This window comes from Diceros bicornis, chromosome 21 (assembly GCF_020826845.1).
Source record: "Diceros bicornis minor isolate mBicDic1 chromosome 21, mDicBic1.mat.cur, whole genome shotgun sequence".
In the NCBI taxonomy this organism is placed as follows: Eukaryota; Metazoa; Chordata; class Mammalia; order Perissodactyla; family Rhinocerotidae; genus Diceros; species Diceros bicornis.
In genome coordinates, this window is record NC_080760.1 from 56350573 (window position 1) to 56378395 (window position 27823).

Genomic DNA, 27823 nt, shown 5'->3' on the forward strand with positions numbered 1-27823 from the left:
AAAACTAAGACACACACACACACATTAGCCTAGGCCTACACAGGGTCATCAGTATCAGTCTTCCACCCCACATCTTGTCCCCCTGGAAGGACTTCAGGGGCAGTAATACACACGGAGCTGTCATCTCCTAGGATAACAATGCCTTCTTCTGGAATACCTCCTGAAGGACGTGAAGGTTGGTTTACACCAGTGTTGCCACAAACACCGCTTCACTGCAACATCAGGATGGCTGCTGATGTAATTCCATCACTAGGCGATGGAATTTTCCAGCTCTGTTATAATCTTATGGGACCACCTTTGTATACGTGGTTCATCGTTGACTGAAACGTCATTATGCTGCACATGGCTGTACCATTTGACCCAGCAATCCCACTTCTGGGTGTAGACCCAAAAGAACTGAAAGCAGGACCTGGAAGAGACACTTGTGCACCCATGTCCTTAACAGCATATTCACAATAGCCAAGGGAAGCAACCCAAGTGTCCATCGGGATAACTGAATAAACAAAATGTGGTCTATCCACATAATAGAGTATTACTCAACCTTAAAAAAAGAAAGAAATCCTGTCACATGCTACTACACAGATGAAGCTTGAGGACGTTATGCTGAGTGAAATAAGCCAGACACAAAGAGACAAATACTGTGATTCCACTTCCATGACGTACTTAGTCAACTTCATAGACACAGATGGTTGTCTGGGGCTGGGGGGGAGGGGGAGAGGTTGTTTAATGGGTACAGACTGGCTGTTTTGCAAGATAAAAACAATTTTGGAGCTCAAATGCACAACTACGTGAATGTACTTAATACCACTGTGCTGTACACTTAAAAATCGTTAAGATAAATTTTATGTCGTGTATTTTACCACAATTAGAAATAAAAAAACAGAGCCACTCTGACAGCCTAGCGGTTAAACTTCGGTTTTTATGTCGTGTATTTTACCACAATTAGAAATAAAAAAACAGAGCCACTCTGACAGCCTAGCGGTTAAACTTCGGTGCTCTCACAGCCTCTGCAGCGGGGTTCGTTTCCCTGTCTCAGAACCACACCACTGTTGCCATGCTGTGGCAGGGGCTCACATAGAAGAACTAGAAGGACTTACAACTAGGGTATACAACCATACACTGGGGCTTTGGAGAGGAAAAAAAAAGGAAAAAAGGCAACAGATGTTAGCTCAGTGGAATCTTTCCCCGCCAAAAAAAGGATAAAAACATAAACCTCCCAGCAGGCTCAGAGCACCCACCTCAGCTGGGGGTGGAGGTGGGAGATGGAGTCTAGGGGGAGCCTGGGGTCTTGCCCCTTGCACTCCAGGGAGGCGGTCAGCAGTCGCCCCCCCCCCCCCCCCGCCCCCCAACTCGATGGCCACAGGAGGGTCCTAGAGGGAGTGTATGGGGGGAGAGCCAGCAGGCTCCACAGAAAGGACTCTGCCCGGCGGGTACCTGATTGAGACAGGACGACCCTGGGGGAGGGCAGGGCCCTGAGCAGACAGCGATGGGCCGGACACCAGGTACTGGAAGCTTCGAGAACCAGGGCCTCCAGCGCCGGGACACCTGGTGAGGGGACTGGAGACCGACCGCAAGGGGGCCGACGTTCTATAAGGCGGGCGGAAGGCGGGGCTGGTGAGCCGCCGCTCGAGGGCGGAAGGTCGCGCCAGGGTCACACCGGGGTGCCGGGGCGCCGGCGCCGGGATGGGGGCGGGAGGCGGGTGCGAGGGGGCGGGGGGCTCGGCAGGATCCCGGCCGCCCGCGCACCACCGAGACGGCTTCCGGGAGGGGCGGGAGCGCCGCTTCCGGCGGCGGGAGAAGCACTTCCGCCGGGGCGGCTTGAGAAAGTGGGAACCTGGAGCGGCGGCGCGGGGCAGCGGTGAGTGCCGGTGTCGGTTCTCGTCCCGCCTGTCCCCCGCGCCCGCTCCCCGGCCCGCGCCCTCGGGGTCGGACGGCGGGGCCCACCTGCCAGGCAGCGGTGCGCCTGGGCGCCGAGGGCCGGCGCCGGTCCCCGCGCGGCCTGCTCTCCGCGCCCCCTCGTCCTCGGCTTGTCAGGGCCGCGCCGCGTGCGCTGTGCTGGACCCCCTCCCCGGTGACCCGGCCACCGCCGCCTCGTAGACGACCGCCGCGTCTGTGGCGCCGGCTGGACCACTCCGGGGGGTCCAGACACCACGTCCCGCTGCCGGCCTAGGGTTACGAACACCCAGGTGTCCACACTCCGTCCTGCGCCGGTCCCGCGGAGGCGCTTCTCCCGGTGGGCGCCGCTCCCCGCCCGGGCCGGCGCTCACAGCCCCCGTGGGTCATCTGCGTGCTTGTGCACGTCCTCTCCGCCTGCCCGTTTCACCCTCCGCGCCACTGTCCCCGCCCTCCGCCACTTACTCGACGGCCAGAGGTCTTCTCGCTGTCTTCCCCCGCCCGGACCTGTCCTGCCTTCTGGTTCGTTCACCAGCGGGATCCTTCGGAAACGGGTCTTAGCCCAGTGGGCTCCCTGCCTGCTTTTCCCGTGAACCACGGCCCGGGGTGCCTCGGGCCGCTGCCCCGCCCTCTTCTCTGGCCGTGCCTCGCGCAGCTCTCCCTTGCTGTGCTTCCCGCGGGCCAAGCGCAGCCGGTTCGGAGCACGTAGCGGGTGCTCGCTCAGGGAGCTGTTCCGATTTTATCGCTGTGGGGATTGTTGGTTGCTGGAAGAACTCACAGTCTCTCCTACCTAAACGATACCCGTAACGCGTGTGCTCAGTGCACCTTTTCATATGCTTATAGACCATCTTGTATCTTTTGGTGAAGTGTCTGTTTAAATATTTTGCCCATTCTAAACTTTATTTTTCTTTTTATTGTTGATTTGTGGGAGCTCTAGTTCTGGATAGGAGTCCTTTGTCAGATACATGTATTGGGAACATTTCCTCTCAGTCTGTGGCTTGCCTTTTCTTTTCTTTTCTTTTTTTTGTGAGGAAGATTAGCGCTGGGCTAACATCCGTGCCCATCTTCCTCTACTTTATATGGGACGCCGCCACAGCACGGCTTGAGAAGCAGTGTGTTGGTGCCCGCCTGGGATCTGAACCTGCGAACCCTCAGGCGGCCGAAGTGGAGCGCATGCACTTAAGGGCTATGCCACCTGGCAGGCCCCCGCCTTTTCATTTCTTAACTGTTTTTTGATAAGCAGAAAATTTTAATTTTGATAAAGTCAAATTTATCAATTTTTTTCTTTTAAGGTTAGTGCTTTTGGGGTCCCATGAAAGAAAACTTTGCCTACCCCATGGTTATGAGGATATTGTCTGATTTATGCTTCTAGAAGCTTTATACTTTCAGCTTTCACATTTAGTTCCCCAATCTGTCTTGAATTCTTTTTGGGTACGGTGTGAGGTAGGGGGTGTTAAATGTAATTTTCCCCCTATTGTTCTGGCACCATTAATTGAAAAAAAAAAAAAAACTTTGTTTTACCCATTGAATTACATTGGTGCTTTTGTCATAAATCACTTAACTGTATGTGTGAGTCTGTTTCTGCACTCTATTCCATTACATTGGTCTGTATGTCTGTCTTTATGCCATCACTACACTGTCTTAATTACTGTAGCTGAATCTTAGTCTTAAAATCAGGTAGTGTAAGTCTCCCCACTTTATTCTTCAAGATGGATTATTTGAGGTGCTTTGCTTTTCCATATAAATTTTATAATCAGTCTGTCCATTTCTACTCCAAAACCTGCTGGTGATTTTGCTTGGGGTGGTGTTGAATTTCTAGATCAGTTGAGGGAGAGTTGAAAGCTTAATACACATAAACATGGGGTATCTCTCAATTTATTTCTGTCTTCAAGTTTGCTCAGCATTGTTTTGTAGTTTTTTCCTTTTTTTTTTTTTAAAAATAGCCCAGTGATCCCAACTTTATTTTTTTTTTTAATTTTTTAATTTTATTTATTTATTTTTTCCCCCAAAGCCCCAGCAGATAGCTGCATGTCATAGCTGCACATCCTTCTAGCCGCTGCATGCGGGACGCGGCCCCAGCATGGCCGGAGAAGCGGTGTGTCGCTGTGCGTCTGGGATCTGACCCCGGGCCCTGAACCCGGGCCACCAGCATCGGAGCGCGAGCACCCGACCGCCAAGCCACGGGGTCGGCCCTCCTTTTTTTTTTTTGATGAGGAAGATTTACTCTGAGCTAACAATCCATTGCCAATCTCACTCTTTTTTTTGTTTGTTTGTTTTTACTTGAGGAAGATTAGCTCTGAGCTAACACCTGTGCCAGTCTTCCTCTACTTTGTATGTAGGATACCTCCACAGCGTGGCGGATGAGTGGAGTACGTCCGTGCCTGGGATCTGAACCTTCGAACCCTGGGCTGCAGAAGTGGAGCATGTGGAACTAACCACTTGGCCACACAGCCGGCCCATGTTTTGTAGTTTTGAGAGTAGAGGAGTTGTGCATCTTTTGTTAAATGTATTCCTAGGTCCAATGTGTGTTTTTTCCCACAGCACCGAGCAGTTAACTAAATTGTGACACTAGCTACCTGGAGATAGTGTCAGACCCCACAGGTTAAGGGCTCACTCAGTCCTACGAGACTGCCCCTCCCCCACACGCTTCAAATGCCAGTTGAGGGTCCAGGTCATCACTTGTGCTTCTGCCCCGTGATTATCGATCCCACGACCCCCTCCTTGGTTCGATTAATTTACTAGAGTAGTTCACAGAACTCAGAGAAACATTTTACTTACAGGATCACCAGTTTATTATGAAAGTATGTAACTCAGGCACAGCCAGACGGAAGAGATGCACAGGGCAGGTATAGGGAAGGGTGCTGAGCCGCCACACCCTCTCCCAGCACGCCACTCTCCTGGAAGCTCCACATGGTCACCAACCTGGACACTCTCCAAACCCCGTCCGTTTGAGTTTTTATGGAGGCTCCATTAAAATAAGTACGATTGATGAAATCATTGGCCATTGGTGATTGATCCCACCTTCAGCCCCTCTCCTCCCCAGAGGTCAGGGGTGGGACTGAAAGTTCCAACCCTCTCATCATTTGGTTGGTTCTCTGGGCAACCAGCCCTGTCCTGAGGCTACTTAGGATCTTTCCAAGTCACCTCATTAGCATTAGCTCAAAAAGGCCTCCTTTTATATGACAAAAATCACTTTTATTATTCAGGAAGTTCCAAGGGTTTGAGGAGCTTTGTGCCAGGAACTGGGGATTTCTTATTATGCCACACTAGGTATTCGACTTTTAGTTGTTTTTGTAATTGTTACATTGTAATTTTTATTTCATTTTCCCAATATTCATTGCTGGTAGAAATATGATTGGTTTTTACGTTCTCTGACCTTATTTACTTCACTCATTAGCTCTAGTTTTTGTTTGTTTGAAGATTCCTTAGGATGTTCCTATAAGCACCGTCATGTCATCCTTGGATAACGAACGACATTTCTGCTTCTTTCTTTCTAATCTTTATGGCTTTATTTCTTTCTAATTTCTTGCACTGGCTTGGACCTCCAAAAAATGATAAGGAGAAGCAGTGAGAGCCGACAGTGGTGCCTTGTTCCTGAGCACAGAGGGTGAGAGCTCAGTTCTGACCTTTGGGTGTGACGTTAGTCCAGGCTTATCCAGGTGAGGACGTTCTCCTCTGTTCCTTGTTTGCCGAGAGTTTTTCTCAGGATTGAGTGTTGAATTTTAACAAATGCTTTTTGTATGTCTATTGAGATAATCATATAGTTTTATTATGATAAGTTTTCTCCTTTATTCTGTTAATGTAGGTAATTGTGTTGCTTCATTTTCAAGTGACAGGAAAAGTTGGGGACGTCATTGTGACTGAAAGTGATGCCATGGTGTTGAAAGGAAAAGAAGAAGAAAATCTCAACCTGAAAAACATAGTTGGGAAAACGTCTAGCAGTTAGCCATAATTGCCAGTGCATGTCAACAGGAAGAACTCACGAGCTTCTGGCAGAACTTTCAGGTGGAGTGGCTGTGCCGGAGGTCGGGGGCAATAAGTGAGGCCGGTGGGAATGAAGAGAGGTCACCACAGATGCCCTCACTGCTACGTGCAGTGGACGAAGGCGTCTTTCTGGGAAGTGGTCATGCTCTGATCTGGGGCCTTGCAGCCCTGGAGTCACTAACTCCAGTGAATGAAGATCAAACCAACTTTGTGTTCTTAGGATAAACTCCACTTGGAGTTTTCTGGAGAATATAGTTCTTTTAATAAATTGCTGTATTGGACTTCCTAATATTTTGTTAAGAATTTCTGTGTCTGGGTTTATGAGTGAGATTGGCCTGTAGTTTTCTTGTCTTATGATGTCTTTATCAGGGCTTTGCTGGCCTCACGAGACAGCTGGAATGTGTTCTTTCTCAGTTCGGTAAAGACATCTAAGATTGTTGCTATTTTTCCTTAAGGATTTGGTGGGGTTCACCAGTGAATCAGCTGGGTCTGGTGTTTTCTCTGTGGGAAGGTTTTTTCTTTTTTTGTCAGTTTCATAATGTGCTTTTAAGGGAATTTGTCCATTTCATCTCAGTTGCTGAGCTTGTTGGCATGAAGTTGCTCATAACGGCCATTTATGATACTTTAACGTCTAAAGGGTCTATAGTGAGACCTCTTTCTTTCATCCCTGATATGGGGAACTAGGCATCTTCCTCCAGCTGGTTTGACTTTTCTCAGGGCGTCTTTAGAACTGGGCTCTCCTACATCTTAGGTCTTCACGTTCTACCCAGGAAAGACCCAGGAGCCACTGTGGCAGGGGACCTCGGGCTTCTGAGGAGGTTGGTTCTGAACATACCTGGGGGCCGAAGCTGGATCGGAGCAGACCCTGCTGCTTGGTCTGGGAGTTTGTGGCTTATTCCTAAAACTCAGTGAAGGGTGATGAAGCTCTGATGGAGAATAATGGAGAGTAATGGGCTGCACTGTAGTTGGATTTGGGGGAAAGCTGTGATGTGGCCTCGTTTGTGGGAAAGTGCCTGAGAATGTTTATGTGTGCAGTGCCATGGGAACGTGCTGCCCCGGTCCTGTCTCTGGGGAGGAACCCAGGCTACCTTAGCTGGGATTTTAGCCCCCAATTCTCCAGTCCATGTCTGCAGCAAAGCTCCTGGCTTTCAGCCATAAATGGCTGCTCTCAGCCATAATTTGGTGGCAGACTGTGGCTTGCCTTCTAGCATGTCATGGTCCTTATGTGTGGGAGGTAGCACCCGGCACCCGGTGATTTCCCTACAGCAATGCCGGCCCCCCTCCCATCCCTAATTCCCCTTCCATTATGGAGCATACCCTGCAAGCAGCATACCCTGTGAGCAGCATATCCTGCAAGTGTGTGTGCACTTGTGTCGCTGGTTTTTCCTGAATCCCCCTTGGCCCTCTGAGTAGCTGTGGCTCTTGGGGTCAGGTGGGGACTTCCAGGCTACAGCTCTCTCTCACTCTCTGTCTCCTCAGGTCGGCTGCTCCTCAGCACTTACCTTTCCCCAGAGGGGGCCCACACGTCTCCCTGCAGGCCTGCTGTTCCCATGGATGTCACCCAGGTGAGCATGGCCTCCTCCTGCCCTGCAGGTGTCCAAGGCCCCAGCCTCCAGCCCACCCATGGGGAGGGGTCCACGGTGGTGGCTCCAGAGGTCTGTGATTCCCTGCCTGATTGGTAGTTCTCTGTTATGGACCGGGGAACAAAAAGAAAATGTGATTCATTTACAGTAAGACCGCAGTAGATGTTACAGCAAAGTTGAAAATACACATGATTCTCTTAGGTGGTGTCTTGTCTGCTAGAGCTGCCATAACTCAATACCACAGGCATTTATGTACTTCTCACTGTTCTGAAGGCTGGAGGTCCCAGATCAGGGTTCTGGCGATGACCCACTTCCTGGCTCATAGACGGCCGCCTGAGAGAGGAGGAGAGGTAGGGAGCACGAGCTCTCTAGTGTCTCTTCTCATGAGGACACTAGTCCTGTCAGATCAGGGCCCCACCCTTATGACCTCTTTTAACCTTAATTACTTCCTTAGAGGCCCCGTCTTCAAACAGCCATACTGGGGGCTAGGGCTTCCACATACAAATTTGGCGGACACAGACATGTAGTCTGTAACATGTGCCTTCCCTCGTGCCTAAGCTTCAGGCCTCTTGAGGTTTTTCCTCTCCTGCCTGCGCACACTTTTTCTTCCAGCCCAGACACATGGGTTTTAGCTTCTCTTTATTTCCTGCTGTCCTGCCAGCCTCAGGAGCAGCCAGATCTGACTTCCTGCTCTGGTGGGGAGCTGTCTGTTGCAGGAGCCAGTGACCTTCGAGGAGGTGGCCATACATTTCTCAAGGGAAGAGTGGCAGTGTCTGAACCCCAGCCAGAGGGCCCTCTACCGGGACGTGATGCTGGACAATTTTGGGAGCTTGGCCGCACTGGGTAAGGGCTATGCTGTCGGTCTCTAGAGCCTGTCTGGTCCCTCACTGGTGCTGGGGCCTCGAGTCCAGGCTAAGGGGCTCAGGAGTGGCAGCTCTTGTCCTGTGTCCCATAGAGGGGCTGCCCTGCGGCACGTCTGGCCAAGGGCATTTCTCTGTGCTCCCCTGGAGACAGCCTCATCTTCCTTCCTCGGGCCCATCCACTGTTGGACCCGGCGCTGCTGGGACCTTCTATGGGCCTTTGCCGCCAGCAGGGAGGGGTGGGGAGAGCCCATTGCGATTTGGAGCTGTGATTCCCTTCTCCCTGTCTGTCGTCTCTGCTTTGGGGCAGCTTCTCTGGAGCACCCCCGAGGGCTTGCCTGAGCCGCTGCACCCTGACTTTGTCCTCTCTACAAATAAACCAGCACCTTTTCTCTCCTTTGAGAAGGATTTCTTGGCCCCAGACCAGACCTCGTCTCTCGCCTGGAACAGTGGGATGAGCCGTGGGTTGAGGAGCAGGAGAGACCCGAGTTTCAGGAAGCACGGAGGGGTCCCCATTGTCCCACTTCTCAGCTCTCAGGTGAGCTCCACACACAGCGTCCGTCCGTTTTCCTCTCGCAGCAGGACAGTTGGTGCCAAGCTGCTTTCTGTGGAAACCCATGGGGAGCAGCCACGCTCCTGCACTGAGCGCTGCTCCGAGGAGCACTGAGCGTGTGCCGTGGGGATGTGTGAGGTGGTACAGGCAGGCAGGTGCAGCCTTCGGTTCGGGTGGGGCCTGAGAGGGCCAGGCGCCGTCCTGTAGAGACTCTGGGTGTGGGTGCTCGAGGCCTGGCAGCCACACATGGTCACAGGAAGAGGTCAGGAGCCTGACACGCCTGCTCTGAGGGTCTTCCCGTGTGGCCTGGGCAGGTGCTTTGTCTGCTGTTTGCTCCTTTGTAAAATCAGACTGTAACAGTGCCTCCTTCCGTAAGTGAGGTGGTAGGTGCAGTGGCAGGTTCTCTTGTTGATTTCAGATTCTCTCAGAAGTGAGATCAAGCAGATGTGTGAGAATGAGACACGCTGGGAAGACACTGGGTTGTGTGGAGCCCCAGGATGGAGAGGGTCTTGGGTACCTGGCTGGAGGGGAGCTTATGGCCTGGAGGGTGAGTGGTTCAGAATAACTACGCAGAGCTCTCGGGCTTCTACACGCCTGTCTCTGGCACCCCCCGCCCCGCACCAGGGCCTTGTTGAATGAACGGAGGCAGGTTTAGGGGACATTCTTTTTACCCTATATATAGGGTACATATACCCTACATATACCCCAATAGTATATGTACTATTGGGCCGTTTAAGCCGACTTATAGTAGTATAATATTCCATCATGTTGATAATACTGGAGTTTACCTAACTGTGACCTCTCTTGGGTGAGCATTTGAGTTCATTTTCAGTTTCCCACTATTTATACTTTTAGCTCATATATGTGCTTCCTTGTCACTCCTGTGCCCTTTTCTTGGAGTGGATCCCTAATTAGATTGAAATGAGCTGGTAGGACACACTTTGTAGCTTTTCTTCTGTTTTGCTGGCCCATTCTCAGGGCCACCACCCTGTGTAAGCCCCTGTGTTTCTCCACAGGAGCAAGGAAGTCCCTTTGTCAGAAGAGACACGGTAATCAGCCGTTGGCAACGCACGAGGAAGTGCACGAGCCCGAGAGAGCCAAGGCAGGCGCTGGCTTTGGGAAGAGCTTCCTTCTGGACTTGGATGGCGTACAGCGTCGCGGCGGGGCGGCTCTGCAGCGTGGGGCGTGCGGGGCGTGTGGGTTGTGCTGCAGGCGGCAGCCAGGCCTCCGTGAGCACCGGGAGCGTCCCGCCGAGGAGCAGCCATTTATCTGTGACACGTGTGGGAAAGTCCTGAGCTGTCACAGCCGGCTCACTGCTCACCAGACCGTCCACACGGGAACCAAGTCCTTCGTGTGTTTTGAATGCGGCCAGACCTTCAGGTGGGTCTCCAACCTTGTGCGACACCAGAGAAACCACACCAGCGAGAAGCCCTTCAGCTGTGAGGTGTGCGGACAGGCCTTCAGCCTGAAGGACCGCCTCGCCCAGCATCGCAAGGTCCACACGGAGCACAAACCCTACCCGTGTGCGGACTGTGGGAAGGCCTTCAAGCAGAAGTCGAACCTTCTCCGGCATCAGCTGGTGCACAGCGGGGAGAGGCCTTTCTGCTGCGCGGACTGCGGGAAGGCCTTCCGCACCAAGGAGAACCTCACCCACCACCAGAGGATCCACAGCGGGGAGAAGCCCTACATGTGCGCCCAGTGCGGCAAGGCCTTCCGGTGGCCCAAGGGCTTCAGCATCCACCAGAGACTGCACCTGACCAGGAGGGCCTACGAGTGCGAGCGCTGCGGGAAAGGCTTCCGCCACCTGGGCTTCTTCACGCGGCATCAGAGAACCCACGGGAGGGGGGAGGTGTAGGAGCGCCCACGGCGCATGTCTGCGTCTGTGGGCCCTGCAGGAGGCTGTCAGTTCTGACTTAACAAGGCGGGAAGAAGCCGTCTAGGTCCCGGCCTCTCAGGAAAGCCACAGTCAGAGCTCCAGCTCTCCCGAGCAGCTCCCCGGGAACACCGCCTGGAGAAGCGGGTCTGAGGGGCACACCAGGGAGGAGCAGGCGCTTGGGTGGGTCTCGGGCTCGTACCCCTACCCCATCCCAGCCCCAAGGGCTGCTCAGTGCAACTTTAACTTTCTTACCTTCCTGCCTCTTTCTTGCTACCTTCCTTGTCCGGTCTTTTTCAACTTGCATCCCATTTCCGTGTCTTAAGAAAGGCAGCTGTGGGTTTTGCACAGAAGTACAGCCCTTCCTGCAGCCTCTACAGGTGTGACTTAGAAAGGGGCACCTTTGTAATGTCTTGAGCTTGTCAGAGGATTATAGAGAGACCTCCTTTGGTGGTTGGCCAGAACTCAGGACCAGAGTTGTGGTTAGCAGGTCTGCGTGAGGACAGGGCATCCATCTGGTGCCTGCTTGGGCCCGTGTGTCCTCACAAGTGTGTTAGAACCCGTCCTGACAGCACTGCTACTCTAGCTCATCTCTCCAACCTAGGTTAACTCATGGGTCTAGGTCTTTGGTAAAACAGCACTGCGTCTTGCTTTGTGTGTGTGTTTATATTTGTGAACACGTGCAATTCAGGAAAGCTTTTCTCCCGGTATTATGTGACCAGATGCTTGCGGATCTGTCGGAGACGCCATATGGGTCTGCACAGTCCTTTCATTCCAGACCCAGCCCTTTGCTCCCAAGATCACAGCTGAGTCTGTTCACCCGGTGAGGTCGAGCAGTTGGAGCTTCTGGTACTCCGGTAGTGACTATCTGTCGGACCCTGTGATGAGTGTGGGAACACGTGGTGAGGAAGGGGGCGGGAGGGCCTGGTTTGGCCCATGAGACCTGGGTGGGTCTCACCAGACCTGAGTCCGCGTGTGGATGCATCACCGAGATGACTCCCAGCCTGTGATGGCTCTGCTCAGCCCCAGCCCTCTGCTTTTAAGATCTTTCTTTCAGTGAATAAGACCCCCACAGCCACTACCACATGTTGTGGGCTTTATGGTTACCAGGGCAACTGCAGGTGCCATGGCACTGGGGGTGGTGCCGCAGAGCTGATCAGGTCAGGGGTGGTCGACTGCTCACCAAGGTGACCACCACCACAGAACTCTTCCCACAGCCCTGTCAGGAGAGCCTTGGGAGCTGGTCCTGCACCTTGAATTGGTGAATCAAGTCGGGTCTTAGAGCAGTAAGGGGTGGCCGTGTTCACGACGGGGAGTTTTATGGGGAAGAGGTGACCTCTTTGTTCTAAACTTAAGGCATCTCCGCTTGTCCAGCCGGGAATAAAAATCTGCCACGTGGAGCTCATGAGGGCAGTGGCTTTTACTCAGAGACTTGGTCAGGGATAGGATACTTGCCCCCTTGCCTGTAAGAACACCATTTCAGGTGATCCAGATAGTTGATGAAGGATTTTGATTTTGTTTTATTTTATAAGAATTTCAGCTAACAAGTGAGGAGGGAATGATAGAATTAGAAATGAGTTTATAGGAAATAGGGGGTGAAGGGCAGGTTCAAACCACCAGGAGAAAGCACTGAGCCAGATCAGACAGAGAGATGCTACCAGGCAGCGACCTCTCTCAGTAAATCAGGCTGGAGAAGAGGGAGCCACGACGGACCAGGAGAGCGCCAGAGGCACTGCAGTGAGGGACTGTCTGATCTTGATTTGAGCAAACCAGCTGTAAGAAGACATTTTAGAGACAGTTGTGGAAATTTGAACATGGACTGGACATTAGGTAGTACTAAGGAATTTGCGTGATAATGTCACGGTGGTTCTGTTTTAAAAAGTCCTTATTAAAAGTGCATTCTGGGGCTGGCCTTGTGGCCTAGTGGTTAAGTTCAGTGTGCTCTGCTTCAGCAGCCTGCATTTGGTTCCCGGGTGTGGACCTACACCACTTGTCAGTGGCCATGCTGTGGCGGCAACCCACATACAAAAAGAGGAAGATTGGCACAGATGTTAGGGTGAATCTTCCTCAGGAAAAAAACAAAGTGCATTCTGATGTATTCATGGGTGAAATGACATGATGTGGGATTTTCTTTAAAATTCTAATAAAAAGAAGAAAGACTGGGGCTGGCCTAGTGGCCTAGTGGTTGGGTTCGGAATGCTCTGCTTTGGCAGCCCAGGTTTGCAGGATTGGATCCCGGGCGCGGACCTACACCACTCATCAGCCATGCTGTGGCGCCAACCCTGCATATCAAATAGAAGAAGATTGGCTCAGGGCTAATCTTCCTCAAGCAAAAAAAGAGGAAGATTGGCAATAGATGTTAGCTCAGGGCAAATCTTCCTCAGCAAAAAAAAAAAAAAAGAAATGACAAAACAATATTGGCAAAATGAGTTGTTGAAGATAAATGATGGGTATGGTTGAAATATTTCCATATTTTTTCTTATAGCATATTTGTATTTTAGGTTTATTAATACTTACTGAAGATGGTTTAAAACAGCCATTAAGTCTTAAGTTACAAAGCTGTCTCAGTTGGCTCAGACGGCCATAACCAAACACCACAGACTAGGCGTTTTAAACAACAGAAATTTATTTTCTTAGTTCTGGAGGCCAGAAGTCCAAGATCAGAGTGTCAGCATACTTGGTTCCTGGTGAAGACTGTCTTCCTGGTTTGCAGGCAGCCACCTTCTCTCTGTGTCCTCACCGTGGAGGGGGAAAGAACTCTGGAGTCTCTCATAAGGGCACTAATCCTGTCATGGGCCCCACCCTCACGACCTCATGTAACCCTAATCACCTTCCAAAGGCCCCGCCTCCAAATAGCGCCCCACTGGGGTTGGGGCTTCAACGTGGTAATTTTGGGGACACAAACCATAGCAGAAGCTTCTCTAGGTCAGTCCTGGCCTGCAGACCAGCTGGCTCCTGTAGGGTGGGCCCATTGTGGGCAGTGAGACCATAGGGGTGTGGTGCCCAGGGCCTCCAGAATAAATGGAAATCTATCCAATGGAACATTTGAGTGACTTTTCTCTTATTTATAGAATCCAAATGTTTGTACTGGTGCCTGTATTTTTCTTCCATTTCAGAGCTGTTAGGCAGGGAAGTGCCTGGTTGGTTCCCGCCTGATGTGTGGAGTTGTGAAGGCCTTCAGATGGCGTTTGTGTGCAGGTCTGAATGGCCTGTCTTGGACGTGTGGGCAGTCAGTGCTCAGAACAGCACTTCTAAAGACTTGAGCTTTGTCCTGCGGGAACCCGGTGGCCAGGTGACTTGGGTCCCCTGTTTCTGGGTTTTAATCCTTCATGATGCAATTGTGTGGAATTAGATATGAACAACGAAGAATTAGGTAATTAACTAAATTCCGTCTGATGACGATTATTGACTGATCCCAGCAGCCACCTTGGGCTTAGGGGGCAGTTGAACGGCGGGAGTGTCAGGCTCCCAGCTGTCCTTGCTCACCTCTACTAGCTGGTTAGACCACGGCTGTGGCAGATGTCCCCGTCTGTATTGTCTATAGTTTCTCGGTGCCCAGCTTCGTGGGCTCTGGCTGGGGAGATTCCTTTGAGGGAGTGGTAACGGGCAGACACAGGGTACTCTGATGAGGTTGTGGCTGCTGTGTATATTTGTTTGTCACTTCCTTTAGACAAGCCTTGGATGGAGAATGGTGGTAGTGGAGCAATGTAAGGGCACAATAGGGCCTGCACCTCAGCTCTCCTTGTCACCATGTCCTCAGTCTCCAGCAGGTGTCCTGTGAGAAGCACCAGGCTTCTTGGGGCAGGCGAACCTGGATGGCAGTGTAGCTCCTCCGTCAGCTGGTGGGGTGGCTGCCACTTTTACGTGCATTTCTCTAGAGTAGGGGTGTGTGAGTCCACTTTGGGGCCGCGTGGTGTGCCACTGGGGCCGACAGGTGAGAATCGTGCCTGTGACCTGGCCTTCCACCCCTCTATCTCCAGGGGACAGTCTTGTCCAGCCTGCATGTCTGAGCCCGGCACACGTGTCCTGGAGCAGCAAGAACCCCAGGAACATGAGGACCACACGGTGGCCCCTGCGACCTTGACCAAGACCAGGGAGTTCGTGTGTCCAGGGAGAGGAGAGCCCGGCGCTCAGGGGAGAGCATGTCCCCAGCAGGCCCAGGCCCCTGGACAGCCCCTGTGCATTCTGAAGCCACAGGCAGACCATCTGATCATCTTTGGGGAAGCATAATGCTTGGTAAATATAGATGTTTGGGGTCATGCTAGTGAGGGTGCATCATAAACACTAACCCGGTGTCCTGGGTCTTCATGGAGTCTGTGTACGTCCCAAACCCTTGGGACCCTTCCAGAAGGCGCATGCATGTGGAGTTGGCGGTGCAGGGCCCTGTCGGGAGGCAGTGCATCTCCCCAGTATCCTAGCCCTTGATAACCTACCTCGGAATGTTTGCATCTGTGTTCTCTTGGGATCTGAGTCATGGGCCCACCAAATGAAATGCTTTGGGGATTATGAAACGTGCAGGTTTTGAGCAGAAGTGGAAAGAAAAGCTGATACCTCAGTGTGAGCCTAATGTCAGAACCATACTGGACTTTAAACTTGAGGAAGCCTCCTTTCCACCTGCGCCAATCACCACTGTCCAAAGCTGGAGGGTGGTCGTGGAGCCTGGGGGGCAAACAGGCACCGTGGCAACTTGGTGAGGGAGGCCCAGGGCCGTCTCACACCTGACTGCTTAGAGTTACCTCACACTCTCTGCAGCCCCCACACGCACACGTTTTAGGACATGTGACAGCCTGAGTCAGTGTGCAGTGCGAGATTGCGATTGCAGGAATGTTCTCTCTCCACAGTCCACGCAGAGGTCAATCAATCAAGCCTCAGAAAAGGCAAGGCCTCGGTAAGGGTCAGCCTCAGAACGCGCTCACCACGTCACCTGGCGCTGTCACTAAGTTCGTGGGTTTCTTGACTGGACTCGTTAAAAGACCTTTCTGATTGGCTCGCCCACCGGGTTTTGTCCCCTGAGGCTGCAGCACGTGACTTGCAGGCCCCGTTGTCATGCCGGGGGGCTGTCCTCACATACTGCGGAGGTGGGAAGACAAAGTGGTCGCCTTGCCAGTGCTCCCCACTGTCTCAAAGCTGCGCCATCCAGTTTCCCGTCTGTAGCTGCAGCGCCCTTGGTGGGAGAGAGTGAGCACTCCTGCCTAAGGTGGGCCCGCTGTCCCGAGAAGCGGGTCCGAGTGTGTCCTTCACAACCCGAAGAGGCTTTTTGCAACTGAAGGACCATGTGGAAGATTTGGGTATGACAAAATTCCATACAAAGGAACCAAAAGAAAGAGAAAACTTTTTTCAAAAAAGAATGAGGGTGGGGGCTTGCCCGGTGGCATAGCAGTTAAGTTCGTGCGCTCCGCTTCGGCGGCCCAGGGTTCTCAGGTTCGGATCCCGGGCACAGACTGAGGCACTGCTGTCTAGCCATGCCGTGACAGCATCCCATATAAAGTAGAGGAAGATGGGCATGGATGTTAGCCCAGGGCCAATCTTCCTCAGCAAAAAGAGGAAGATTAGAGGCCGGCCCCGTGGCTTAGCAGTTAAGTGCACGTGCTCCGCTACTGGTGGCCCGGGTTCGGATCCCGGGTGCACACCGACGCACTGCTCGTCCTGCCGTGCTGAGGCGGCGTCCCACATACAGCAACTAGAAGGATGTGCAACTATGACATACAACTATCTACTGGGGCTTTGGGAAGAAAAAGGGGAAAAAAATTAACAACAACAAAAAGAGGATTGGCATCGGATGTTAGCTCAGGGCTAATCTTCAAAAAAAAAAACAGGGAAGTCAAAGGGTAGTTGAAGTTGAGTGATGTCCACTCTAGGACAGCCCCAGGGACGCAGTGCCTGGCTTCTGAGACTGCTGAGGAGGCAGCAATGGGCATGCTGTTGTCAGGCCCGCCACGCCCGTGTGTGGGGGGCTCCTCAGGCTCCTCTGTGAGGCTCCTCCAGACTTCCTAGGGGACCTGAGGTCTCTTACCCCTGGAACAGGCTTGAGAGGGAGTGGCTTTCTTCAATGACTTCTCATTTGGGGGAGGAGAGACACCTAAAGGGAAATAGGACAGCGTGTTCTGTAGAACCTTCCCGTTCATCTCCCGTTCATGGTGCCTTCTGAATGAGACCGACTGGAAGCTTCTACTTTATTCTTCAAGGCAGCTCCGGGGCCAATAACGGCACCAAACATGCTTCTGTACCAACATGAATCCAGTCTTGCTATTTCCTGATTCAGTTCTTTCCCCCAATCCTGCAAATAAAACTCAACCATTTGGCATTTGTAACAGACACAGTGAGGTGCCATTTAAAGTCCCCTTCAGGACTAAAGGACTCTCCCCCGGTTGCTGAGAGTGCTGCCACCACAGCCCTTGTGGGTCAGCCGTCTGGGAATTGCCCTTGGCCCAACTGAGTCATTTGGCCCAGGGTGGCCCCTTTCCTGGGGGCTGCCTCCAATGACAGGTCGATGGAGATGTGTAAAGTCCAGCCCCTGGGCTCTACCTCTAAATGTCACCAGCTTCAGAGCGCCCTGTGGGTCAGCCTGAGCCCCCACTCCTCTGCACACATCCTCTCCCCAACATGCCCACGGCGTGCGATTCTATCTCAGAGTTGGTGTTTGGTGGCGATCTCAGCCCATGAATATCCAGTGTTGTGGCTGGACTGGCCTTTGTGGTCCTTACTATGATTGTAAGACACCCTTCAGCAATAACCGTAAGCAAACTGAAAAAATAAAGGTTTATTACTTACGGGACGTGGAAATTACACAGCACGCCTGGGGCCACACAGCGAGGTCGCGATGTATCCAATGATAAGGAGTTTTCACCTATTGAGGTATATAGGGTACTCGTCTGGTTTAAACCTGATTCGGCCTGAACTAAAGAAGCCTGACTCAGGGCCTGTCAAGCATGTATTGTACATCCACTTTAACCATTAAACGTAAGGATGCATTAAACATTGTCTCCAAATAAAGGAATGCACTCTGAGGATGGGAATGCACGCGGCCTTTACTGCACGCCAGTTGTCAGTACTCCTTTGAAGACACGTTTCCTTCCCCAACAGCAGGTCATGTTGACCTGCAAGTCTGTAACTGAATGGCTCTTTGAAACTTGGATGAATATGTATCCTGGGCATGTTTGATGTATGTTCTTTGTTCTAAAAAGGTATAAAACTGTACTGAAAACCATGCTTCTCCAGAATGCTATGTTCCTTTGTGGAGACTGCCTTCCCTGGGCTAGTCCTCAGCTCGGCTCAAGTCAGTCTCACCTTCTCTCTCGTCTATAGAATGGCTGTTGGTTATTTGCGCTGACACCATCATTACAGTATTGTACAGAGAGAGTGCATGGGCCTGGGGTTCTGCTTTTATTGGAGTTGAGGGAGGGGGCCTAGGGTTTTGCGGGCTCACTCTTTATTGGTGAATTTAAAACATAAGGGGGGAATTTAAAGCTTGGGAAGAGAAAAAAACCAGGCCCAGAAGTCAGTTATCACAACCAACCAAGATCTCTGAACAAAGCAGCCTGGGGGGAGCGGGCTCCATCTGCTCAGTGGCTGATCGTGGGAGTGGATGTCCTCTTCACAGTGGGCGCCTCGGCAGTCAGAGCTGACCCAGGCACTTCATTACAGACAGAGAACAAATGGCCAGCTGTCGGGCTGCGCCAGAGTTGGCCTCTCGGGTACCCGGCCCGCAGAGCAGAGCCTCCCAGGCCTCCCATTTGGCGGCCAGGAACCCCAAGCTGGTGTGTTGTCATCCTTGTCCATTGCAATCCCCTCACCAGGAGGCCCCTGTGGTCTGACTATCCCACCCTTGGGCAGGGTGGAGTGGAGTTCTGCATCCCTTGACCAATAAAGTTGGCAACTTTTGTCTAGAAAAGAGAGCCAAGTGCACGTTGTTTTAGTGAACTTCATTCCAAGTTATAGTTCAATACAAGCCTCATACTTAAGAAAGTATACCTCTCTGGGACAGTGCAAGAAGTGAAAGATCCTCCTCCCCCAGCCCCACACCCCAGGGGTAGTCTGTGCATGGTGGAGTGTGTCCCCAGGTGCTTATCCTGTGCCATGTCAATAAGCCCAAGGTTTGGGTTTGTTTTCCTCGCAACAGTGGAATAGTACTCCCCATGTCCTCCTGTATCCACTCTTGTCAGTCTTCTGTGGTCCCTCCGGGTCCCGCTCCTGTAACAGCCTCACGGAGCTCAATGCTGTGTGTCCTGCTGAAGGACGTTTCCCGTGCGTATCGTGCTGCAGTGAGCATTCTCCCCATCTGTTCACACGTGGGCGTTGCATCAGTCTGCTGGGTGGCTGCGGCTGAAAACAACAGAAATTTATTGTCTCAGTTCTGAGGCCAGAGGTCCGAGGTGAAGGTGTGGGCAGGGCCGAGCTGCCTCTGAAACCTGTAGGGGAGGATCCTTGTTTCCTCTTCATGCTCCTGCCGGAGCTGGCAATCCTTGTCATCCCTTGGCTTGTGGACGCGTCGTCCAGTCTCTGCCTCCGTGGTCACACAGCCTTCTTCTCCCTGTGTGTCTCTGTCTCTTATGAGGACACCAGTCCTATTGGATTAGGGTCCGCCACGCCAGTGTGGCCTCATCTCAGCTAATGACGACTGCAGCAACACTGTTTCCAAATACGGTCACAGTCTGAGGTTAGGATTTGCACATGTCTTTTTGGGGACACAATTCAGTCCCCAGCATATATGCAGAATGGATTCCTAGAGAACTGCCAGTCACAGTCGGCCTCTTTTAGATTTAACAGAAGCAGACGCATCCCCCCCGATCCCCCCTCAGGCTCTGCCGTGACGGGAGCTCTTCCCGCCTTGGGTGGGGGCCTCCCTCGTGGCACTGCTGTACTCAGCATCTCCCCAGGTCCTGGGTGCTGTCTTGTCACATGTGCATGAGCACTGTGTTTCCTCTCTGGTGTCCAAGGCCTTTGCCTGCTTTTGCTGGTGGGTTGTTGGCTCCTTTTCTTTTCTTTATAGCTCATTATAAAGAGAGTTGTCCTTTGTCTCTTAGTTGTTGTAAATTTTTATTTTTTTTTGGTGAAGAAGATTAGCCCTGAGCTAACATCTGTTGCCAATCCTCCTCTTTTTGCTGAGGAAGACTGGCCCTGGGCTAACATCCGTGCCCATCTTCCTCTACTTTATTTGTGGGACGCCTGCCACAGCACGGCTTGATGAGCAGTGTGTAGGTCCACACCTGGGATCTGAACCTGCAAGCCCCCGGCCGCTACAGTGGAGTGTGCGAACTTAACCACTACACTGCCAGGCTGGCCCCTTGTAAATATTTTTGCCAAGATTGTCATTTGTCTTCTAACTGATTGTGTATTTTACCTTAAAGTTTTTCACGTTAATTTTTATATCTTCGTATAGTAATCTTTTCTTTTATTCCTTGGGGGTTTCTTTCTTGTTAAAAAATGCTTTCCACTCCTCAAGAATATAAAAGGCTTCCACTATTTTTCTTTTTGTGTGTGTGAGGAAGATCAGCCCTGGGCTAACATCCATGCTAATCCTCCTCTTTTTGCTGAGGAGGACCGGCTCTGAGCTAACATCTATTGCCAATCCTCCTCATTTTTTTTTCCCCAAAGCCCCAGTAGATAGTTGTATGTCATAGTTGCACATCCTTCTAGTTGCTGTATGTGGGATGCAGCCTCAGCATGGCCGGAGAAGCGGTGTGTTCATGCGCGCCCGGGATTCAAACCTGGGCCGCCAGTAGCGGAGTGCGCACACTTAACCACTAAGCCACGGGGCCGGCCCAGGCTTCCACTATTTTAATGTTTTTACTTTAAAAAAAAAAGTTAATAGACTTTAGGGGCTGGCCCAGTGGCGCAGCAGTTAGGTGAGCTTCATCATCCCCCAACACACACCCCTGGCAACCCTTGATCTCTTTACTGTCTCCATAGTTCTGCCTTTTCCAGAATGTCATATAGCTGGAATCACAGAGTATGTAGCCTTTTCAGATTGGCTGCTTTCACTTAGCCATATGTATTTAAGGTTCCTCTGTGTCTTTTCATGGCTTTAAAGCTCATTTCTTTTTAGCACTGGAAAACATCCCATTGTCTGGGTGGACCACGGTTTGTTTCTCCATCACCTACTGCAGAGTGTTGTGGTTGCTTCAAGTTTGGGCGATTGTGAATACAGCTGCTGTAAATCTCCGTGGGCAAGTGTTTGTGTGGACACAAGTCTTCAGCTCCTTTGGGTAAATACCAAGGAGCATGATTGCTGGATCATATTGTGAGAATATGTTAATTTTGTAGAAAGCCACCAAACCGTCTTCCAAAGTGGCTGTATTATTCTGCATTCCCACCAGCAGTGAACGAGAGTTCCTGTTGCTCCACATCCTCGCCAGCACTTGTTGTCAGCCTTTTGGACTTTAGCCATTCTAACAGGTAAGTGTCTACTCTTTCGGAATTCTTGGATCTTTAGTCACAAAGAGCTGACTTTCCAGACAGGCCTGATGGTGAGAGCCCTTCGCTTGTTCCAGCACCCAGCTGTCCCCCTCTCCCCGATCACAGCTCTCGCCCCAGGGCCAGGCCCCCCTGCACTGGAGGCCCCGTGCAGGGGCACAACCCAACCAGCTGGGCCCTGAGGTCCAGGCCAAGGCAGGCTCCCTCCTCGTCCACGTGGCCTCCCTCTGCAGGTTGGGGACACTGCTCCCACTCACCCTGTGCCCTGACCCACCGCAGGGCTGCCCACTCCCCTGTTCTCTGGCCACTGCTGGCGTCAGCACCCACCCTGGCCCAGCCTGGCCTGGCTCATTGAACCCTCCGGAGGCACTGCCCTCACTGTAATCCTCTGAGGGGCCTACCCACCATCCCCTGGTGTCCAGTGTCCCTTCTGCCTCTGCCAGGGTGATGGGAAGCTGAACAGGGTCAGCGGCTTTTTTTTTGGGAGAGGACTGGGCATGGCTGCGGGTGGGCTCGCTCTGGTCCCCACTCTCCAGACTGGCCTGGAGATCCTGGGGAGGGGTTCCGGGCGGCGACAGGAAAGCCCCCACGGCACCCACCTGGTGGGCAGTGGTGACTTGGTGCAGGAGCTGCAGAGCAGCGGTTAGGTGCTGAGGGGACAGAAGAGGACGGGTGTCACAGTCTGAGGGGGGCCTGGGCCAGAGGCGCCCCCTCGGGGCCAACCCGTCCCCTCTGCTGCTGTGTGTCCCCTGGGCTAGGTGTCCCACGTGGCCCAGCCTCAGGGGCTTGTGGGGTCATGCTATCCTCCATTCCCATAGGAGCTGTCAGGGCAGCAGCCGGACAGGACAACCAGGGCCGACTTTGAGCAGCTCATTGAGAGGGAGAAGCCAGAAAGCTGTGCAAGGAAGAAGGGACTACCAGAACTAGCCCTGCAGCATTTTGAAAGTCAACTTTTTATCAAAGCATAACAACATACAAATATGTCCCAAATGGTAAGTATGCAAGTGGATGAACTTTTACAAGGAAAGTAAGCAATGTCTCATTTGTGGGTAATCTTGTTATCGACAGGTTCTCAGCCAGGAAGGTGTGATGGAAATTTAAAGCGTTCTGAGGGTTGTGGGGACAGTAAAGATACTATCTTCATGAATTATGAGCTTAAATGTGCATGTTAACATTTCTCAGGTGACCACTAAAAGAAGAGAAGGGTATGATTTCCAAGTAGAGAAACAAATGAAATGGCGGGAGGGGTTCAACTGAATCATGAAAAGAGAGAAAGAAAATACAGAAAGTACAAAATAAACTGATAAAAAACCGAAACTGCTATTAATACTGCAAATTAACCAATGTAATATAACTACACTCTGTAGTTAAAAGACAAAGATTGTCAGAATGTATTAAAACTATAAGAACCATTTATACCGTTTCTAGGGACATCTGAAATATAAAATTGACACCCAAAGAAAGGGGCGTGCAAGACAAACCAAAAGAAAGTTGGAACAGCCACATTAATATCAGACAGGCTGTGGGCAGAGGTAAAGGAGGACACTGCAGATTGATAAAAGGTTCCATTCACAGAGAAGAGCTAGTAGTTCTAAACTTGTATGCAACTAATAATTGCTTCAAAATACATAAAGTAAAAATGACAGAACTACAAGGAGAAATGGACAAATGCCTACTTTGATGTCTCTCGGAACTATTTCATCGAAAGCAGTGGGCTACAGGGTCTTGTGGATGGGGGTGTCTGGGCAGAAAAGAGAGATTGGAGTGTCAGTTCATAGGAGTGGTGCCTGGGAAGAGGAAGTGTGGGGTGTACCACTGTTTAGTAGCTTCATAATTGCCAAGAACTCTTCCTATCTTGATTTAACAGCACAAATTAGAATCAGTGTTTGAACAAGGTCCAAACGTTGTATTTAGTGGAAATGCGTCTTAAGTTTCTCTTAATCAATAACAATTTCCCCTCCTTCTTTTTCTTTTCCTTGTCATTTATTTTTTGGAAAAAAAACAGATATTTGCCCTATAGAGGATTTGGATGACTGCATCCCTACTGTGTCTTGTAGCATTTTCCTTTGTCCCCTCTATTTTGTATACATTGGTAGTTAGATCCAAAAGCTTGATCAGATCAGAGTTTTGTTTCTAATTGAGATGCTTTGTGGGTTGCACTGTGCAGATTCTATTGCTTCATACCAGGAGGCACTTAATGTCTTACTCTTAGCAAAGTTAGGGTCATTCATGGATTCGGAGAGTCAGCTGGATCCATCCATTATCCTCATCAATCTTCAACCTATAGGCTTTACCAACCATTATGACATCGCTGAGTATTTCTTCTGCATTTATTAAGTGAAATTCTATACATAACTTTCCTTCACCAACAATTTGTTTATCTTGAAATACAGTTCATACGGAAAAGGCAGAATGGACATGTGGTTCTTCATTTATCAATTTTTAGAATAATGAGTTATTGTACCAGCAACCTTCAAGATGATCAATGGGGTGAGTTTTTATAGTATTTTAAACTCATGCATTTTATATATTTGATGTGTTTCTATTCAGTATAGTCACTATTCTTTTTGTTGCTTCAATTGTTGACTTTCTGGCCAATCTGAGCCCTTCACTTTTGCTACCCTGTCCTTCTGACAGGACTTGCTGACAGGTCTGTATCTGGGAGAAACCTTGCTTTCTGGTGTTGACTGAAGAAAAATTCACTACAATTCAAATAGCAGATATTTATTTGGGCAATTAGAATTGTAATTTTGGAGACACAGATTCAGGTGGAAACCCAAAATGGGCTGCGAGGAAGACAAAGGAGACAAGGGTGTATACAGGCAAAAAGAGATAAATTATGCAGGTTGTTTTCCAAGACTTGCAATTGGTGCCAGTACCAACTGTCGCTTCTTGGCTGTATGTGACTGGTTGCTAAGGCCATATGGCAGAAAGTTCTTATCTATGAGAGTAAACATATTTCTTGAAAGGTCTAGACAACAATAGTGAAGCACACTTCAAAAGTTACATTCCATCTGGGTAGAGCCCTGGTGTGCGTGCATACACCCCACTTCCCTAATGGCCTCCCAGCTCCATTTCAGAAACCTTGACATACGTTACTCCATTTTGTTACTGCTGTCCATGCTAGCACAAGATGTCTAGACTCATTTTGTACTGTTTCCTTCCCCAAATCTCGAAGGAGCCCTTGTTCCTTTTATTTTTATTTATTTATTTTTTTGAGGAAGACTGGCCCTGGGCTAACATCCATGCCCATCTTCCTCTACTTGATATGGGACGCGGCCACAGCATGGCCTGAGAAGCAGTGCATTGGTCTGCACCTGGGATCAGAACCGGTGAACCCTGGGCCATGGGGTTTGGAAGCAGAGCAGCAAACTTAACCGCTGGGCCACCAGGCCGGTCCTGTCGTCCCTTTTAAGGAGAAATGGTTATGGGAACTTTCCCCAACCTGGGTTTGAACTCTTCCAAGAGAATTTGTTTGCTGCTGCCAGGGCCCTAGGAGCACTACCAACCCACAACCAGAACATTTAAATTTTCACGGAGGGGCTCAAGGCATCGGGGTCACGTGTACTCGGACGCCAAACATAGCGGGGTGAGGGGCTTTGCCCATTCTCTTTTGGGTCACCCGTGTCACGCACTACCCCTGGCCAACAGGAGCTCCGTTTTGAACCTGTGATCTGAACGCTTCCCTCCAGTGCCCTCCCATTTGGGCCGCCAGCGTCGCGACCCCGGTGGAAGCAGAGCGCTCCGCAAAGCACCCACCGTCCGCGCCCAAACCCACGCTTCCGGCGCCCCGCGCCAGCCCGCCGGAACTCGCGCCGCCCCGACCGGAAGTGCGCCGGCCGCTCTAGCGGCGGCCGCCTCGTTGGTCGAGCCTCCATCGCTGCTCTCGCGTCCCGAGACCCAGGGTTTTTTAACAACCTCGCCTCTGCGCTCCGGATGAAGTCTCCGCCCCTCCGGCCACCGTCGAGAGAGCGCGGGGCCTAGCCTCCCCAAAAGCCACTCCACCTCCCCAGCACAGCCCTCGATGAGTACAAACCACACTGAAGGACATCTTAATAACCGGCCTGTGCACGTTGGGACTGACAACTGAATGCGATGCGTGACCCTGGCAGAGGGGGTGGCCACAAAGGACGCTGTTGGGACAACTGACAACACTTTAATGTGAGCTATGGATTAGCTAATACTTTTTCCTCCACGCTAAATTTCCTGATTTGGATCATGGTACTGTGGTAATGTAGAATGCCCTTGTGCTCAGGAAACACTAAAGGATTTAGAGATGAAGGGGCACGATGTCTTGAACCTACTCTGAAATGGTTCAGGGAAAAAAATGCACAGACACACACACCTCCCCTCAAGGGGACAGAACGCAAGCTGCTGGTGAATCTGGATCAATGCATATGGGACGTCCCTGCACTATTCTTCCAACTTTTCTCTAAGTTGGAAATTACATTAAAATAAAAAATTACCAAAAAACCCCCCATAGGTTAAACATAAAACCTCCCGTGGCTCCCCGTGGCGCTGGGACAAAGCTCACGCCCTTCTGGAAGGCCCTCCTGACCGCAGCCTGCACCACGCTGGCCCTCCCGGACACAACGGGCAGTTTGCCCAGCTCCTGCCTGGCCCGCCAGACTCCTTTCCTACTCTCACACCATCTGTCCACGCCTGCGATGTCCGTCCCTGCCACCAGTCTGTCAGCCCTCGTGGGCAGGACGCTGGTGTGGCCGACTCCTTCTGCTCCGGCAGCCCGAGGTCAGCCGTGGAGTGGAGGGGTGCTGAATCCCAGCAGACACACAGGGCGATGGGCGATCAAGCTACCTTGCAGCTTGGAAACTGGAAGCTGGAATGAGTGGCCCCTGCACCAGCCGGAAATGCTGAAGCAGCGAAGCAGGCGGTGCCAGTGCGGCTTGGGGGTGTGTGTGTCGCACCTTTATTAACAATGGCACTCACCAAGTACGCGTCCTGCGCACTCGTCTCCCCCCACTCCCTGGCCTTCCTCCCAGCAGGCTCAGGCTCTCCCGCGGCGGCTTCCGCTGCAGCGTCAGTGTTCATGGTCCTCTTCGACTGCGGGATGGGAAGAGCCCAATCCAGGCACCGACTTGGCAGAGGGGGTGGTGTTCTGTGACGCCGCACGCAATGAGGACCGCGAAGAAACCCAGGAACCTGGGCGGGACAGGGTCAAGGACGGGACCCGGGAGCCCGTGTGCGATGGGGCCTGGGATGGGACCCTGGAGCCCATACGCGACAAGATCGCTGACAGGACCCGAGAGGCCGTGCGCGTCGAGAGCAGTGACGGGGCCCGGGAGGCTGCGTTTGACGGGGGCCGGGAAGCTGCGCGCGTCGAGAGCAGTGATGGGGCCTGGGAGGCTGTGTTTGAAGGGGGCCGCGAGGCTGCGCGCGACAGGCTTGGGGAGGAGGCGAAGGACTCGCGGCGCGAGGCGAGCGGAGGAGGTTGCCATAGCGGCGGGCCTTCGGGGCCCCGGCGCAGCCAGCCATGCACGCGCGCCAGGCCCCGCGTGTCCTCGTGCTCGCGCCGCAGTTGCTCACGCTGCTCCAGCAGCTGGCGCCGCGTTTCATGCAGCAGCTGGGCCCGGCTGAGCAGCCGCAGCAGCTCCTGCCGCAGGCGCCCGTTGTCCGCCTTGATGGTCTGCGTGTGCGCGATGAGCGCGCGCGCTGCCTCCCTCTCAGCGCGCCGTGCCAGGGACTGCACGCGCTGGCGAGCCTCACGCTCGAAGGCCGCCTTGTCCTCGATGAAGCGCCGCTTCACGCGGTGGAGCAACTGCGTGTGCTCCACGCGCTTGTGCAGCAGCTCGCGCTCTAGCGCCCGGATCCGGGCCAGCTGCTCCAGCTGCAGCTCCTGCGGCGGGGGCGCGGGTCAGGTCCGGGACGCGGCGTGCGCCCACCCCGCCCGGCACCCGGCGCCCTCCCGGTCGGCCCGTGGGCGCGCGCGCACTGGCCTTGTAGGGCTGCAGCTCCTGCACCTGCCGCGCTATCTGCGCCGCGCGCGCCTCCATCTCCAGCAGCTGCGCGCGCACCCCGTCCTCTCGCCCACTGTAGTGCGACGCCAGCTCGGCTCGCTGCCAGTCGATCTGCGTCAGGTCCACGCGGTTCTGCTCCTGCAGCCGGACGATAGCTTTGGCGCAGCGCTGCGCGTGCGCGCTCATGTAGCTGGCGTAGAGCCGGTTCTCCTCGCGCAGGCGCAGCGCCTCGCGGTCGAGGAAGGCGTTCTCCTGCAGCACCTGGTCCACGCGCTGATCGCAGGCGTCCAGCTGCTCTGAGAGCAGCTTGTACTCACGCTGCAGATACTGCGCGCGCTCCGACAGTGGCGCCTCGGCACCCTCTCTCGCCGCACCTGGCTGGCGCCCTGCGCTCAGCCCGCGCTTCTTCTTGGACGCCATGGGTTGGGATCGGCGTCTGGGGCACGCGGACGCGTGAGGGCACCGCCCCCAGCCCGCTCCTCCAGCTCAACACTTCCGGTCCCTCAGCCTGAATATTCTAGCGGGGCGGGACGCGTCTCAGGTTCACGAGGTTAGGGGAGGCAGAATCAGGGTTATGGGGTCAACGTGGGGTCAGGGCATGGTCGCCAACCTTTACTCATGGGCTCCTTCCGGACCTTGGCCGTCCGTCGGGGCGCGCCCACCGTGAGTCGTGTTGATGGTCAGCCGGC

At 52.5% G+C, this 27823-nt stretch overlaps 2 protein-coding genes across 2 annotated transcripts; one reads left to right on the forward strand and one right to left on the reverse strand.

Moving 5' to 3' along the window:
* Positions 1-1735: 1735 nt before the first annotated feature.
* Positions 1736-12060, forward strand: ZNF707 (zinc finger protein 707). The gene is made up of 8 exons (XM_058565094.1): positions 1736-1858; positions 5453-5552; positions 7357-7442; positions 7734-7810; positions 8177-8303; positions 8727-8858; positions 9292-9420; positions 9890-12060. The coding sequence occupies exons 4-8, from the start codon at positions 7763-7765 to the stop codon at positions 10726-10728; spliced, it is 1275 nt and encodes a 424-aa protein (XP_058421077.1). The 5' UTR covers positions 1736-1858; positions 5453-5552; positions 7357-7442; positions 7734-7762; the 3' UTR covers positions 10729-12060.
* Positions 12061-24963: 12903 nt separating this feature from the next.
* On the reverse strand, positions 24964-27785 carry CCDC166 (coiled-coil domain containing 166). The gene is made up of 2 exons (XM_058565095.1): positions 27114-27785; positions 24964-27013 (listed from the first exon to the last, which is right to left on the reverse strand). The coding sequence occupies exons 1-2, from the start codon at positions 27552-27554 to the stop codon at positions 26198-26200; spliced, it is 1257 nt and encodes a 418-aa protein (XP_058421078.1). The 5' UTR covers positions 27555-27785; the 3' UTR covers positions 24964-26197.
* Positions 27786-27823: the final 38 nt, after the last annotated feature.